Here is a 17,971-nt window from a genome sequence, read left to right on the forward strand (position 1 = left end):
GATCGAAGGCTAAACAAACAAGAGCAAAATAGCAGATAGCATAGATTTTGTAAGCTAGGAAAACAGCAGCCAAAGACTTAAAGCAGGAAAACAAAATGCTTTACTTAAACTATTTTTTGTTTGTTTTGTCAGTGCTGGGAATTGAAGCCAGGGTATTGCACATGCTACGCAGAACTATACCACTGAGCTATACTTCCAGTTCTTCTGTTGTACCTTTTAATAAGATCCCATTTCAGGCTGGGAGGATGAGGATATTTAGGGATAGACATTTGCATGTAGAGGAAAAGGAAAGTGCAAAGGTCTGTCCTTTCATTTTCTATGAAATAAAATCCTGCATAGATGGAGTGAAGTGAGCAAGAAGAGGAATAGTAAAAGTAAGGTCAGAGATGAGATGGAGACCAAGTAATGTAGGACCTCAGAGGCAACTGCAAAAGTTCAATGATAGAGTGCATGCTTAGTATTCATGAGACCCTGGGTTCAATCCCCAGCACAAAAATAATGGGGGAAAATCCCATTTGCCAATAATAGGGCAAAATCACATCCAAAACTTCATTATGTAATGCCATGGAGAGGATATACCACTTAATGTTCCTACAAAAAGTGCACGACCTAAATTGAATCATGAGAATCATTAGGAAGTAATCAACCAAGCCCAGATTTAAGCACATGCTAAATACCAATGATTCTCAATAATGGCAAATGGAGTAGGGTTGCCAGACAAAACATAGAATGCCCAGCTAAATCTAAATTTCAGATAGACCACAAATAATTTTTCAGTATAAGTATGTCCTATATTATACTAAAAATTATTTGTGAGGGCTGGGGATATAGCTTAATGGTAAAGCTCTTGCCTAGCATATTTAATATCCTGGGTTTGATCTCCAATACTGAAAAAATAAAAAAAATAAAAAAGGTCGTTGTTTATCTGAAATTAAAAATGTATACAATGTCTTGTATTTTTTTTTAATCTGGTAACTCTACCTGCAGGAACATTTTGCTCTTTTGGGAGATAGTTTTCATAGTCAAACTAGGAGAAGATGCAACTGGTAGAAGATGGATTGTTATTAAACACCTTACAGTGCACAGGAAAGCCTCCACAACAACAAAAATTATCCCCAAAATGTCAATATTGCCAAGGTTGAGCAATTCTGCTATGAAACAATGGGACTATACATTTTGAAAATACTTAAGTCGTGAAAATAAAGGCTGAGGAAATACTACACATTTAATGAAACTAAAAAAATTAAAATTAAATACAATTCATAATCCAGGTTTGATCTCCAATTGAGGAAAAAGAGTTCAAACAACATTGGGACACCAGTAAAACTTATTTGTATAATAATAATATTCTGTCAATTTCAATTTCTTGAATTTGATAATTATACTGAGAATGTCTGTTTCTAAGAGTCAAGAATCATGATACATGCATTCTATACTCAAAAGGTTTAACAGAATATAATCATGCACTCTACACTTAAAAGGTTTAACAGAATATAATAGGAACATAATATACATATTACATGGAATATATCTCAAGAAAGAGCAAATGTGAGAGAATCAACAATGGCTGAATATAAGTGAAGAGTATATGTGAGTTCCTGCAACTTTCCTAAGGATTTAATTATTTTCTAAGTGAAAATTGTAATTAAAAAATTACTACCATGTGTGAGGCCCTGGATTTCATCCTCAGCATCACACACTCACAAATCATTGCAGCAGAGATACCAGAAAATGAATTTCAGGTTTATCATGGGATCCAATAGTGTAAACATGTTGTTTAACAATATCGAGGTTGTCATTGGTAGAAAATCTAAAATACAATAAAACTCGTTCCCTTCTGGTAAAAAGACTAGATTCCAGAAGTTGGGAAGATGTACATATTTTTAAAAATATACTTCAGAAGCAAAGAAAATAGGGATATCACTGATGAAATCCTCAATACCCACGAGGCAGTGAAGGCAGCAATCATACACTGGGAAGAGCACTGTAAGGTTGGAGATGTAGCTCACAGCTCAATGGCAGAGTGCCAGCCTAAGTAGTATGTGTAATATGTGCACCTTGGTCTGGATCCTCCGCATTTAAAAAAAAAAAAAAAAAAGTGTATCCTTGATTTCGTTAATAAAATGTTTAAGCCATTTTTTTTTCTCATTTGGCAACCTGGGATGCCCATTATTTCACAATTGGGAAGATCAAAGGAAATGTGTCTTAATTTACTGTGTAGTATGAAAAGTACCATATAAATACAAGCTACTCTTTTAAAACTATGACTACCTTCTCTTATTGACGATTTTCTCAAGTACTCCATAAAGTAGGTACTCCATTTGCAGCCTGTGTTTTTCACCCACAAGGGCCTTGAAGTTGGGCTCAAAAATCTCCTTATTCCCTCTGTAAGAATTCTACTCTGGTGAGAAACATTGACCTAGTGAAGATTTTGAGGAGAGACCAGGTTTTATGCTACATATCCCATACCATACAGCAGTGCTGATTTTATTTTTTGACCGAATCGGGAGTCTCTCCCCCATTCTAGGTAAGCGCTCTCGCACTGAACTTCCCCCAGTCCAGCACCAGCATCTTGTTTAGAGTCCTCTTCTTCATAGTCCAGCTAATGCTTTACGGGTTTCATTTCTTTCCTTTGGCTTCTCACTTCCCCTCTTGAGTCTTTCCCTCCAGTTTCTCATTCTTTTCCTTTCACTTTCTTATGTGGGCGGATTAATTCCACGCATTTATTTCCAAAAAGAACCTCTTAATGCCAGGCGTCACCTACTTTTGATTTTTTTTTTTTTTTCTTTTCTTCCACACACCTATTCTCGGGTCTATTTCAAAGCCTTCAGTTCTGTTCTGGTGATCTATCCTTTTACCAAAACCACGAAACAGAGCGGAGCGGAAAGCACTCAGGAACCAGCGGAGGGTTCGCTCACTAGCTCGCCCCAAGGCTCGCGCTCGCGCGCTGTCACTCACTGCCCAAGCCCACTGGGCACTGGCGCAGCAGGCCCACGAAGTCCCACCCACTCGGGATCTCTCCCGCCCCCGGAAGTCGTGGATCGGAAGCGGTGAGAACTGAGAGGCACTGGCCAGGAAGCGGGGATCGGGGTGGCAGTTCTCTGTGCGTAGACTGAAGTATTCCTTGCTCCGTCCTACGCGGGTCCGTGGCGGCCTGACATCAAGGGCCGGGGACGTGTAGGTCATGGCGCTGGCCTCGCGAGTGTGGCGCTTTCTCCCTTTGGCACGTGGAGCTGTTCCGGGTACTCGGTTTCCGACGAGGACTTGGGGCAGCCGTGAGCAGTGCTGCCCCGGGCGATTCCGCGGCCCTGAGGTAACCTCGCCGCCCTGGCTCCCTGTCTCTCCCTACCGTGTGGGTTCGGACTCCCGCCAGCTCTCGGCTGGGAGGTTCCGCACCACCTATGGGAAAGAGAACCGTGGAGGAAACTCAGGGGCAAGTGTGCCTGGACCGCGCCCCTTGACCGCTACGGACTGGTCCTTGCCCTTCCGCAAGCCTCCTCTCCTTAGAAAACTGGGCTTAGGTCAGAGAAGTAGTGAGTACGTCTCACGGAGAAGTTGCCCGCTGGCTGACCACCTTGTGTGAAAACATGGAGAACAGGATGGAGAAGGAACTTTGGCCGCTCTGAAATAATTTTCACTTTTAGCAATTCCAGCTGTTAACCGAGTCTGCTAGATAGACTTTTAAACGACTGTGTTGTGACCGAAAGCTTCCTACGCAGAAACATATATATACATACATACATATATATACATTGTAATATATATATATATATATATATATATATATATATATTATTAAAATATATATACACATACATATACATATGTATGTATATATATATAGTAAAATATATATATATACATACATATACATATGTATGTGTATATATATTTTAAAATTTGGGTTTGGGGCTTTAAGAAATTATTTCTGAGGGTTTTTTTAATATGCATAGTGTTAAGAAAGGATGTCGGGATATTGTAGTCGCAGTTCTGTCATTTCTATTAGACTGCTTGTTAGACTCAGTTTATTTTTTATTTTTTGGTACCTGGGGATTGAACCCAGGGACGTTTAGTCACTGAGCCACATTCCCAGCTCTTTTTAATATTTTATTTAGGAGACAGGGTCTCATTAAATTGCTTAGGGCCTAACTAAGTTGCTGAGACTGATTTTGAACTTGTGCTTCTCCTTCCTGGGCTTCCTGAGCCTTTGGGATTACAGGCAGGCACCAACTCGCCAGGCTCTCAGTTTAATCTTGAAAGTAAGTTGGGCATTGGGTGTGACATTCTTGTGGTGCCTATGAGCTATTTCACTTGGACTAAGTGTTTCATTATTTTAAACTGTAATACATTTTTAGCAGATTGCTTAGAACAACAGAGGTTTATTATCCCTGGATTCTGTTGGTTGGGTATTCAGGTGCAGCTTAGCTACCTACCTCAAGCAGAAGGTCTCTCCTGAGGTTCAGTCACACTTGTCAGCTGCTGAGGTCTGGGGTAAAGGGGAAGTTCTGCTTCCAAGTTCAATGTGATTGCATGGCTGTAGGCACACTTTCTCTTCTGCCTGCTGCTGCCAGCAATTCAAAGTCACTGGCTTACCCCCTGGGCAGGCAAGTGATCAAAGAGAACAAATGAGATCATGTGTCAATGATTTTTTAAAATAATAACTTAATCTTGGAAATGATATCAGCTCTGTTGTATTCTATTTCTTGGAAAGGAGGCAATAAACTCAGCATACATACAAGAGTGTGACTATGAGAAGGCAGGATTATTGGGGAGATTTTAGAGGCTGCCTACCACAACCAGATTCTAAAAACCTTATAAACCATGGTAAGTATTTCTGATTCTAGTCTAAACTGTTAAGTGTTTTACTTCCTCTTCTTCTTCTTCTTTTTTTTTTTTTTTTTGGTATTTGGAATTTAATAGGGGTGCTTTACCATTAGATACATTCCCTGCCCTCCCCTTTTTATTTTTTGAGACAAGGTCTCACTAAGTTTCTGAGAGCCTTGCTAAATTGTTGACTCTGGTCTTGAACTTGTCATTCTCCTGTCTCAGCCTCCCAAGTAGCTGGGATTATAGGCATGTGCCATTGGGCCCAGACTGTTAAACATTTTGAATGAGGAAGTAATTTGATCATACTTGATTAAAAAATTAGTCTGTCTTAGGCTACAGTGAATGCTGGAGACCAAATAAAAGATCATTGCTGTAGGACAGGTAAATGTGGTAGTTTGAACTTTAGTGGAAATTGAGATAAGTGGATTCATTCAAAGAATATCAAGAATGTAGAATTATTGGACCTAAAAGATAAGTGCAGTGTGGGGGTTGAAAGGAAAGTCAATGAAGAATCTATGGTTTCTGGTAGTGTTATTTATTTGGGTAGGACCTCAGAAAGACTTGAGGGGTAAGGGGGAAATAAGTTGGGTTTTAGACTAATTAAGATGAATGTGGTAATATAAACAGATTGACATTGATGGGTAGTAGTTTGTTAGGTCTGCTGATTACCTTCTGAGGTCTGGGCTACAAATACAGATTCTGGAGCATCTACCCTATGATTGTAAATTATGCCATAGTAGAGATTGAGAGTATTTAATAGACCAAAAGAAGGCCTAATACTAATCAGAGAAATTCTGATATTAAAGAGGAGAAGAAACTGGCAAGAATTTATAAGAGAAAAAGCAGGAGATAGTGGTGACACATTTCTTTTCATCTACTGATGGGTTTAATTTTGTTTTTTGTGGTACTGGGTATTGAATCCAGGGGTGCTCTACTACTGAGCTACACTCCCTGTCCATTTTAAAAAATGTTTGAGTCTAGGTCTTATTAAATTGCTGAGGCTGATTTCAAACTTTTTGATTCTCCTGCCTCAGCCTCCCCAGTTGCTAAGATCACAGTCTTGTACCACCAGACCTGACTTGAGCTTATATTTTTAATTCTGCCTGGAACAAAGTTGTTACACTCAGTGTTGAAAAAAAAAAAAAAAAGACTGTCTGAAACAGCCTACTTCTTTTGTTCAGCAAATACTTTTTGAATATTTTGAAATTTTTTGAAAATAATGCACTGCAACTTCAAAGTACATAGTGAAATAATGTGTTCCAACTGTCTCAGATATTTTTATAAGTTATCAGTATCTTGGAGGTGTCACTGAGGTGTGGGTCTTTCTTTTTTTTCTTCAAGTTCAGAAACATGATTTTCATTTACTTTCCCATAGATGAGCAAAGAGCTGCTTTATATTAATCAAACTGACAAGAGCTCAGCTGAATAACTGGCACTTCATAAATTTATAATAAGAAATATAAATAGCATTTTCTCCCTTCTAAGAAAGCCAGGATATTCTTTGTTGTGCCTTGTTTCAGCACAGAAAATTTACACTCTAAATGTCAAATTTCCTTAGGCTATAGTGGACTACACATGCATTCTACTATGTGATATACTCTATCCCTAAAAGCAATAGGAAACTAAGGCACTTAAAAATAAACCACCCCTCCCTCCCTCCCTCCCTCCCTCCCTCCCTCCCTCCCTTCCTTCCTTCCTTCCCTCCTTCCTTCCTTCCTCCCTCCTTTCCATCCTTCCTCCCTCCCTCCCAGGGATTGAACTCAAGGGCTCTCAATCCAGACACATCCCCAGCTCTATTTTGTATTTAGAGACAGGATCTCACTGGGTTGCTTAGCGCCTCACTTTTGCTGAGGCTAACTTTGAACTTGTTATCCTAGTACCTCAGCCTCCTGAGCTGCTGGAATTATAGGCTTGCACCACTGGCCTGGCCTGATAAACTAGTCTTTTCCTCTTTTTTTCCAGGCAACACCACTACACATGTATATACCTTTTGCCCTTACTCCATCTCTTTTTGATAATTAAGCATTAACTCAAAAAATTAAATGCTGAAGATGTGACCATAACAAATTTAGTTTTACTACTTTACAGTGGATTTTTTTTTTTTTTTTAAATCCAGTTGCGTGCAATGCCTTGAGTATTCATGCTGGACCAAGGAAACAGCATTTGGCAAATTGGAATATGGTGGATTCCCCATTCCTACTCTAGATGCTTATCAGAAGTGCAAATGTGGATCAGATGTGGGTTGGAGGAGTCCAGAATGACTTCAGGGTTTTTTGTTGATTTTTCTTTTTTAAACTGAACAAGTAGAAGAGAGTTGCCATTTACCATGATAGAGAAAAATACCAGAGGAGTGAATTTGGTAGAAAGAGCAGTTGTTTTGAGATGCCTAATAGAGTTTTTCAGAGACAATTTTTGAATAGGCAGTAGATAAATGATTCTGAAATTAGGGGTGACATTTAGCTAGAGATAAGAGTGTTTTGGGCTTATTAATGATATGAGACAAAGTTAGATCATGAATAGAGAAAAGAAGAAGACTCAGCTCAGGACATGAGCAAGGTGATATTGGAGATGAACTAACAAAAGAGAAGTCACTAAGACATAAGGAAATCCAAGAGAAGCAGAGTGTTTCAGGGTAGCAATGAAGTGCTGGGAAGGGCACTGTGAAGAGAAAATTTGTAGCATTGTTCATTATCTTGATTGTGGTGATGATAATGGTTTTCCAGGTTTATATATATGTCTTAAATTGTACATTTTATGTAGTTATTGTATGTAAATCATGTCTCAATAAAGCTGTTTTTAAAAATTAAACATACATTCATGATTTTTTTTTTAGAGGAAGTGATCAGCAGTCAAATGCTGTTAAATAGATCAAGTAAGGTGACAATTCAGAATTGACCGCAGAAAATACAGGATGAATATCCTGAGTCTGATCCTAAATACTTCAAAATCTGAAACTTTTTTAGTGCTGTAAGTGGAAAATTTTATATTTGCTTTCATGTGATGGGTCACAGTCAAAACATAGACACTAAAAGTATTGTATAAAATTGCCTTCAGGCTGTGCAATAAGGTGAATATGAAACATAAATCATCCACAAGATAATCTTATAAGGTTGATGCAAATATTCCAAAATCTGGAAAAAAAAAATCCAACATCTGAAACCCTTCTGATCCCCAAGCATTTTGAATAAGGGATATTCAATATGTAGCAGCATCTTTGGCATCATTAACTAGAATACCATCAGTGGAGTTGTGGGGATTCTTTTTTTTTTTTTTTCGGTACTGGAGATTGAACCTAGGAATTGAACTCAGGGGTCCTTTACCACTGAACTACATCCATAGCCCTTTATATTTTTTGAGACAGGGTCTTACTAAGTTACTTAGGGCTGCCCAAGTTGCCAAAACTGGTTTTGAACTCACAATCCTCATGCCTGAGCCTCCCAAATTGTGGAATTACAGGCTTGCAGTACTGTGCCTGGCTTATTTGTGAGAGTTAAAGAGAGAATGGGAAGGGAGATAGGAAGTGAAGGGGAAAGGGTTTTTTTGTTGTTGTTTTGTGATTTTTGTTTTGTTTTTTTATACAAGTAAGAAGCTAACTTTTTATACTGATGGGAATAAATTTAAAGGGAAAAATTCAGGAAAAGGAAGAAATTGCTAGAATGATATTCATTCCTCTTTGTCATTGGTCTCAAGAATATGGTTATAATAGCGGGCATGGTGGGGCATACGTATAATTCTAGCTACTCAATAGGCTGAGGTAGAAGGATTGCAAGTGTGAGACCAACCCAGGGAACTCATTGATCCTGCCTTAAAAAAATGGAAAGGACTGAAGATATAGCTCAATGGTAAGTTGCCCCTGGGTTCAGTCTCCAGTACTGGGTGGAAAAAGAAAAAGGAAAAAAATCTGGCCATGATTATGAAAATTAATTTCTAAATCTGTTTGAATATGATTTTGTTTTATTCACCATGTATTTAAAACCTCCGGGTTTCATGAGTGATTTCAAACATGTTTTCACTTAAAGCTGTGTACGTTTTTTATGTGTTGCAGTTACTGTATTTGATACTCTTCATCTTGTTTACTAACAAAAGTCGATATTTGTCATGTGTTGATGTCTCATATTTTGTTTCATACAATTTATAATATCTAGGCCTCCACATAAAAATTTGGGTCTTTAAATCCAGCATTTACCATCACAACTGTGATTTTTAATAATTTGTTTATTTTTGCAGTGTTGGGGAGCTAACCCAGGGCCTTGAATATGGAGTCAAGTGCTTTACCACTGAGCTATATCCTTAGCCCATGACTGAGTTTTAGATGAGCTACCACTTCTAGATAGTCTTTTTCTTAATAAAATACACTATCCCTGTAAGGTTTAAAATAGATTTCCTGGAGAATTTGAAGAATTCATTTTTGAGCATCCCGTATTTTTATGATTAATTGCTTTGGAGGTGAGAGAAAATTGATGTAAAATTTTGCTTGGGGTAGCAGTTTCTCCAAATTTTCTAAGTTGGATAACTCTGCCATATTGTTTTTCCATAGGTGATAGGTAACGCAGGAACTTTGAAAAGAGGCCTTTTATTCTCAGCCTTGTCTTATTTGGGTTGTGAAACTTATCAAGTCATTTCGCAGGCTGCTGTTGTTCATGCCACAGCCAAAGGTAAGCATAAACTAAATATCTGGGAGACTTAGAGTTATTTTTGTTTGATATTTTGTTATTAACAGTTGTTTTTGAATAGATAATGAAACTAATATTGTTATAGTCCAGGTTATTTTTTGCTCTTATTCTGTACATGTATTAATTTTTTTTAGCAAACTAAAATTTCTTCAGTAACAAATACTTTGTTAATACTTAATATTTTTGTAATTGGTTGAAAAGTGAAAAAAATATTATAATTCTTATTTGGTATAATATAGACTAGCAAATTTTTAAAACAAATTTAGTTAAATCAGTTTTCTGAGGGAAAAGAGCTAAAATTTTGGTATATTAGAGAAATATGATTTTAATTTCTTGGACTAATACTTTTTGGTTTATAGTCCTCATTTTTAAATCATAAAAGATGACTGGGAAAAGAAACATTTGATTTGGGGTAGTTTTTTTGATGGGGAGTTGTACAAAGTATTGAACCCAGGGGCACTCTATCCCTGAGTTGGATTCCTAGCCCTTCTTTTTTTTAGTTTTGAGACAGGATCTTGCTAAGTTGCCCATGCTGACCTCGAACTTTGGATCCTTCTACCTCAGCTTCCCTGAGTTGCTGGGACTATAGGCACATGCCCATCATTCCTGGCTGATGAATATCTTTTAAAGTTCTAATAGAATAATAATTTGAAACTGCTATCAAAAATGATTAATTGCCTAGTCATTTATCCATGACTGTTTGTTTTTATTTGCTACTGGAAATTGAACCTAGGAGCATTTTACCAGTTCCTTCTTTTTAAAAATATACGTTTTAAGATAGGGTGTCCTTTGGGGCTGAGGATGTGGCTCAAGTGGTAGCGCGCTTGCCTGGCGTGCGTGCGGCCCGGGTTCGATCCTCAGCACCACATACCAACAAAGATGTTGTGTCTGCCGAGAACTGAAAAATAAATATTAAAAAAAAAAAAAGATAGGGTGTCCTTAAATTTCTGAGGGTCTTGCAGAGTTGATGAGGGTGGCCTTGAACTTGGGATCCTCCTGCCAGAGTCTCTGGGATTACAGGAATGTGCCACTGCACCTGGCTAAAACAGATAACTGAGAACTGCTATACTTTCTTTTTATTATTACTTTTTTAATGTATCATTTTATAAAGAAAGGCAAAGCAGAGGATTTCTATTTGTCACTGGCTCATTGACAATATTTGATAAATACAAAAAGCGTCTGTTTAAAGCTCCCTAGACTTTTCACAGTAACTTTAATTTTATAATTATTTTTTTAAGAGTCAAAGTGGCAGAGATTAGAACCTATATTTTTATTTTTCTGTCTTAGTTTCATTATGTGTTAGTATTGTTGCAGAACTGATTTAGTGCTTCCCTAGGCAATAAAATATGACACTTTGAAAGGCAAAGCCAAAATTGTTTTTAGCCTTAGTGATCACAGAACACTTTTTTTCAGAAGTGTCTTTATGACATAAAAAAATCACTGAATATATGTTCATACGAAAACATTTTAAGATGATTTGCCTTCTTGAGTCATGTACTAGCTGGATGCAGCTGCAATAGCAAAATTGAGGAGACATCAAACAGTGGTTCTTTTCACACCTCAGCAAGTTTTTAAGCTACTTCTTTTTTGAAAAATATTTATTTCTTAGTTTTTTTTTTTTTTAGGTGGACACAATATCTTTACATTTATGTGGTGCTGAGAATCTAACACAGTGCCCCACGCATGCTAGACGGGCCTGCTACCACTTGAGCCACATCCCCAGCCCCTTTAAGCTACTTCTTGCCATTTTCTTCCTCCATCTTTTGAGAGAGCAACCTTGAGCTAGACTGAGGGAGTCCTGCAGACCAACCAGAGAATAGATGCTATAGGAGCAAATTTATCTTACCAGTGGATGGCTGTGTGTTCCCATGAGGCAGCATGCTTCCCACTCAGGGCAGCTGACCCTTCACCCCTGTTTTCAAGATGGTGACTGTTGAGAGCAAACTTATTAAAAATTTCACTTCAGAGGAATTTATTAATCACAGTAAAATAGTAAAGATTTCTATAAGTAAATTGGAATGGTTGGCCTGCCTGTGCTATAGGCATCTTATTAAAAGGCTTGAGTAACGAACTTGCCTCCCTAGGTGTTAATGAAGGCAAATTTAAGGGTTTGACAGTAGATCTTCAGCGTGGTATTTCTTTCTTTCTTTCTTTTTGGTACTGGGGGTTAAACCGAAAGTCACTTTACCACTTAGCTACATCCCCAGCACTTTTTATTTTTTATTTTGACACAGGGCCTCACTAAGTTACTTATATTCTTGCTAACTTACTGAGGCTGGCTTTGAACTTGTGTTTCTCTTACCTCAGTCTCCTGAGTCGCTGGGATTACAGGCATATAGCACCATACCCAGCAGCATGGTGTTTCTTTCATGACAGTGCCAAATATAGTTTGCAGCAAAAGATTACTTCATCATTGCAAACTCCAGCCTACTGATTATCACAGCATGTGAATGTCCAGGAAAAAGGAGAAACATGCCTTAATGTAGTCCACTGAAATGTGTCCATCTTTAAATTCATGATTTCCAGTGTTACCCAATATAATTGCCACTGCAAACTAAATAGTAGTTTTCAGTTTAGTAAGTATCTTATGTATTTTGGAAGTTGAGTGCATTTGAATAAACTTGGATTCCTAAACATTGGAAAAGGAAAGTGGGCAGACTGACTGCCCTGTTTATTTAGCCCTCTAGGTCTTTTACCTAGCATTCAGATTGCATGGTACTTATTTTTACAATTCCTAAGTTGATGTTATTGAAAGTGGTTGTAATCTGAACACTGCCCATTTCCATTTTTTCCTTGTACCAAGGTTTGATACCCACAGTGAAAGCTGTCCTGAATGGCTTCTTGAAGAGCATGGGGACTCAGGTGTTCTTGTGTGGAGTGAAATTTACATTTCTAGTGTCTTTTTTTTAAAACCAGGTATTGAACTCAAGCTCCCAGGCTTTTTAAAATTTTTTTTTGTTTTGTTTTGAGACAGGGTCTCGCTAAGTTGCTTATTAGGGCCTTGCCAAGTTTCTGAGGCTGGTTTTGACCTTACTATCCTCCTGCTTCAGCCTCCTGAACCACTCTAATTACAGCAGATGTCATCACACCCAGCTAGTGTCCTGAAGAGTCTGAACTCAGATATAGGCAATGATAATGATCTTGAACAGTGGAAAAAATTCACAAAAAATGAGTACCTGTGGATATAAGACAGGACCATTGGCCTATCTATAGCTGATTTATTTTGGAAAATATTTTGAATATTCTATGAGAGTAGATCTTTTTCTACCATAAGTAAGGTTCTCCATGAAATAAATGAAGTATTCCTTAGTGTTCCTTGTATACTGGAAGAAAATGAAATGGTAGACCTTATAAAGCTTCACATTTGAAAAAGTGCAGAAAAACTATTGAGAAATTCAGAAGAAGCTCAAGCTTTTAAAGTTGCTTAATGTTACCATTCTGAAGTATTTGAGGAAGGGCTAGTAGTTATAGAATTGTATATTTGAATAAACTTGGATTCCTAAACATTGGAAAAGGAAAGGCGGTAGACTGATTGCCCTGTTTATTTAGACCTCTAGCTCTTTTTCCTAGCATTCAGATTGCGTGGTATTTATTTTTACAGTTCCTAAGTAACTGCATCAAAGAAAGTGTTTTAAGGAATCTCTGTTGTATTAGTATTTTGTGGTTGCCATTTGGTCCAAAAAACATATGAATCTGTTTATTGTGTTATAAAATTCCACCTATCATGCTCATTGTTTTTGTTCTGAATTGTTTATTCCTGTGTTCATTTATATGCTATAAAAAAGTTGTAACTTCCTTTCAGTGTAAAAATATAAGGATGTAAACAGAAAAATAACTCTAAATGTTAATACTATTCCTAACATTAAACCTTGGCAGGAAAATGTTTTCACATTCTGAGGGTTGACTTGCTCTGAAAACTAAGTTCACTGTTTTTATTTTATATTTGAATGAAAACTGGCTTATGTTTTAGAATCCCTTCTGTATTTTGAAAGCATATTTGGAACACTGAAAAGTTAATACAAAAAAGAGTAAAATTATTTAGCCTGCTTTGGTTTTATTTAGCTTTATTTTCTTTTTCTTTTTTCTTTTTGGCTGAACACTGCCTTATTTAACTTCAAAAAATTTTTAATTAACATGTAATAATTGTATATGTGGTACAATGTGATGTTTTGATATATGAATATAATTCAAAGTGATTAAATCAAGATACTTAACATTTCATCAGTGTATTTTTTGTGATAAGACAAAAATTTACTCTCCTAGGAATTGTGAAATATATAACACATTAATAACTGTAGTCACCATGCTGTGCAATAGATCTCAAAAACTATTCTTCCTAACTGAAGTTTTATATCCTTAGACTAACTTCTCTCTGTTCCCTCTGCCACCTCACCCCATCCCAGTGGTCACCCCTGGTAACCACTATTCTACTATCTACTTCCAAGTTTGACTCTTTCAGATTCTGCATGTTAATAACATCATACAGTATTTATCTTTTTGTGCTTGGCTTATTTCACCTCTAGATTTATCCATATTGTCACAAGTGACAGTTTCCTTCTCTTTTTAAGGCTGAATAATATTCTATTGGGTATATCTGCCCTACTTTTAAAAATTTATCATATGATGGATATTTAGGTTGCTTCTGTATTTTATCTATTGTGAATAATGCTGCAATGAATATAGAACTGCACATATCTCTTCAAAATACTGGTATCAATTCTTCTGGATATACAGGTTGAGTATCCTTTATCCAAAAGGCTTGAGATGCAGAAATGTTTGAGATTTTGGAGTTTTTCATAGACTTTGATCCTCTATAACCCCAAAATGCAAAACGTGAAATGCTCCAAAATCTCAAACTTTTTTTTAATATAAGGTCAGCACTTAAAAATTTTTTTGAGTTTTCTCAGGATTTTGGATTTTCAGATTAGAGATGCTCCACCTAATTAGAAGTGTAATTGCTAGGTCATATGGTAGTTCTATTTTTAGTTTTTGAGAAACCTCCATACTGTTTTCTATAATGGCTATAGTTTTATTAAACAGTAACCACCACTTTGTAATTAATTTACTGGTTAGTTCATATAATTTGTGAAATTAAAGACAAATTAATTCATAAAATAATTAATTTTATTAAACATTAATTCATAAAATAATTCTAACAAATTTTTAAACATGGAAAATCCCATGTTTGTGTTAAAATATACAATTTGGTGTTTACAGGTTTCTTTTGTCTTATATTTCTCTGTGCTGTATTTTTTTAGGACTTGGTATTCAGATAATTTTGCCCTTCAAACTTCTGCTTAATTCTCATTATATCTGCTTCATGCTTACTGGAGCCAGTTTAGAAGGTTTTTCCTCCTCCATTTACCAGGACTAAATTCTGTGGTGGAACTTTCTTGTAATTTAATTAAAGTTTAAAGACATATGTTATGTGTTACTGATATTTCAGTTGAATGGGATTATAGGGCCCCTTTTTTCCCTCTCTTTCCTCCACATTATTGGACCTCTGCATTGGTAGGTATGCTGTCCTACAGAGCTATATCCCAAATTCAGGGCTGAATTTAAAAAGTAGTAATATACATAATTACCACAAGGTGGTGCTAAATACCCACTTACTTGCAGTAACTGAAGGAACTGCAGAAACTTAAATTATTTCTTTTTTGTTTTTTAATACTTTTTAGTTGCTGACCGATCTTTATTTTATTTATTTGTGTGCAGTGCTGAGAATCAAACCCAGTGAGTGGCTCACACATGCTAGGCAAGTGCTCTGCCACTGAGCCACAACCCCAGCCCAAATTATTTCTTTAAAATAGACAAATTATAAAGCCCCCTAAAGAAAGATATTCTAATACATTCACAGAACTGTTTTGAGTATGTGAAAGTTCACTCATAAAATGCTTAAAAGATAAGTAATTTAAAGGTTCTTTATGTATACTTTAGTTGTCTTTTCTTGTACTTTAAATAATTCTTCTTTTCTGATGAACCTATAGAACCAAGTGTTCCTTCTTACGTATTCATTTGTAGTACTGCAGAACATTTTTGGTAGTGTTATTTCCAGTGACATGCATTATTATATAACACACAGTATTATTGATGTGAAAGATTTGCCTTAAATTTGGATGATTTCATTATAACTTAGTTCCTGGAATCCAGATTTTCTGCTTTTTAAAGTTCTTTGTAGAGCAACTTTAGAAGTAGGGCAGTTTTGCTTGACAGAGGAGTACCTAAGGAGTATTCATTTTTGTCCAGATACCTTTGGCATGGCTAGACAGATTACTGTTAACAAGAAAAAACTAGAAAACCAAGTTTACTAATATATGCATGTGTCTTATCACTAACATTTCTTTTTTTTGTTTGGGGGGGGGGGCGGAGTACCAAGGATTGAACTCAGGGACACTTGACCACTGAGCCATATCTCCAGCCCTGTTTTGTATTTTATTTAGAGACAAAGTCTCATTGACTTACTTAGTGCCTCACTTTTGCAGAGGCTGACTTTGAACTTGAGATCCTCCTGCCTCAGTCTCCTGAGCTGCTAGGATTACAGGCATGAGCCACTGAGCCTGGCAACATTTCTTTCTTTGAAAAACTCTTAGGGAGCATTTTTAGGCTAAATTTAATATTTCACTGTAGGTGAATTATGAAAATCTAGGATATTTACTCATTATGTTGAAAGTGATTTACTTCAAAAGTTAGTTCATTTTATAGAATATGATCTCTATGTCAGTAACATAGCTTATTTTTAAATATTGCTTATTTCTAAATATTTTTAGGAAAGTACAAAACAGCTGACTTGGAGATATGTAGAGTGCTCTACATTGTTTTCACCTAAGTCTATATATAAGTGTATTTTTTTCTTATAAATTGGATACTATATTGTTTTAGAAATTCCTTTTTAGAATTAGAAAGAATAAAATTTCTAAAGCCTGGATACTATAACTTATTATGCCTATATTGTATAATAAAGAAATTGGAGCTATGTGATTTGAGAGATTATTCAGGATACACACAGAAGATTTAGGTTATACACTAGATTTCCATATTAATTACTTGGATGAGGAGATGTAAATTTTCTGTTAAGTGCAATAATCATCTTTTAGGGAATCAGAATAATAAATGAATATAAGTAACTTGCTACTTATACATGCCACGTACACTTCCAAATATGCCAGATCAATTGATCTACCTACCTTTCTACTTATATTTTGCTAGTGTTTTGTCATTTCCATAGTAAACTTCAGTGACTTAAAACAACACAGTTTTTTAATCTTACAGTTGTGTAGTTGAGAAGTACAAAATGGCTCTCACTGAACTAAATATCTAAATGTTGATAGGGCTGTGTTTCTCTCTGGAGGCCCTCTGGGAGAAACTTCTTATTTCTTTCCGCTTCTAGAAGCTTCTTACATTCCTTGGCCAAAGGCCTCCTTCCTCCATGTTCAGATCCAATAATCTCATCATTATGATTTTGTTTTCGTTATATATCTCCTTTCTGTCTTCTTCCTCCTCCTCCTACTTTTAAAGACCTTATAATTATATTGGGCCAACTGGATAATTCAGGATAATTTCTATTTTAAGGTTAGCTGATTAGTAACATTAATTCCATCTACAATTTACATTGCCATGTAACCAGACATATTCACATATTCCAGGGATTAAGATACAAATGTTCTTGGAGACCATTTTGCCTACCATAACTATCAACTAAGAATGCTGAGATTACTGCTTATTTTAAGACTCTTTGGGTGTTTAAAACCCAAACTTTGTGAATCAGCCTTATATCAGATAAAAATATAAAATAGAATGGAAGCAAACTTCAGAAATTAATCAGCCATGTGAATACTTATATTAAATTCTATGTTTCTAATCATACTGAAATAGTATTAGTGAGAAAAATCTTTATTTAATTTTAAGGCTTTTTTGTTTTTGTTATGTCATTTAATTTCTTAACTAATTTAATTACATAAAAATGTTTAAATATACTTCACTTGCACTATTGTGCATATTTCTTTCTTTCTTTCTTTTGCTAGTTTAGATTTTATGTATTTTATTTTTTGATAACTGGGGATCTAACTCAAATCTAACTTTGTCAATGAGCTACATCCCCGGCCCTTTTAAATTTTTTATTTTGAGACATGGTGTGACTACACTGCTAAGGATTTCACTACATTGCTGAGGCTGACCCCAAACTTTGATCCTCCTGTCTTAGCCTCCTGAGTCACTTGGATTACAGGTGTGTGCCACCATACCTAGCCTGGATTTGAATTTTTGAAAAGCTTAAACTTTTAACTTCAAATACACTAAGATTAATTAAACTATGTCAAGATAAATAATAAACTTAACACATTATAGAATTGGCTTATAAGTAGGATAAAATGATACAACACCTTTGGAGAAGACAAAATTAAAGTATAGATTGAAATTTTCTGAAATTCATACTGTTTTTTCAATTAGTAGGGCATACACCATCAATAAGGCTT

General features: G+C 36.0%; 1 protein-coding gene across 5 annotated transcripts in view; it reads left to right on the forward strand.

Moving 5' to 3' along the window:
* The first annotated feature begins 3,045 nt into the window (after nucleotides 1-3,045).
* The window catches only part of Rmdn1 (regulator of microtubule dynamics 1), a 33,303-nt gene continuing 18,377 nt past the window's right edge, over nucleotides 3,046-17,971 (forward strand). For 4 of the 5 annotated variants that reach the window (XM_027952240.3, XM_027952250.2, XM_027952257.3 and 1 more), the window contains exons 1-2: nucleotides 3,046-3,313; nucleotides 9,365-9,482. In XM_027952240.3, coding sequence (XP_027808041.1) covers nucleotides 3,185-3,313; nucleotides 9,365-9,482 — 247 coding nt within the window. In that variant the 5' untranslated portion in view covers nucleotides 3,046-3,184. Of the gene's footprint in view, nucleotides 3,314-4,748; nucleotides 4,825-9,364; nucleotides 9,483-17,971 lie in introns of those variants that run through there. The other variant, XM_071602258.1, reaches the window with a different exon arrangement.

Source organism: Marmota flaviventris, chromosome 15 (genome assembly GCF_047511675.1).
Source record: "Marmota flaviventris isolate mMarFla1 chromosome 15, mMarFla1.hap1, whole genome shotgun sequence".
NCBI classification, from domain to species: Eukaryota; Metazoa; Chordata; class Mammalia; order Rodentia; family Sciuridae; genus Marmota; species Marmota flaviventris.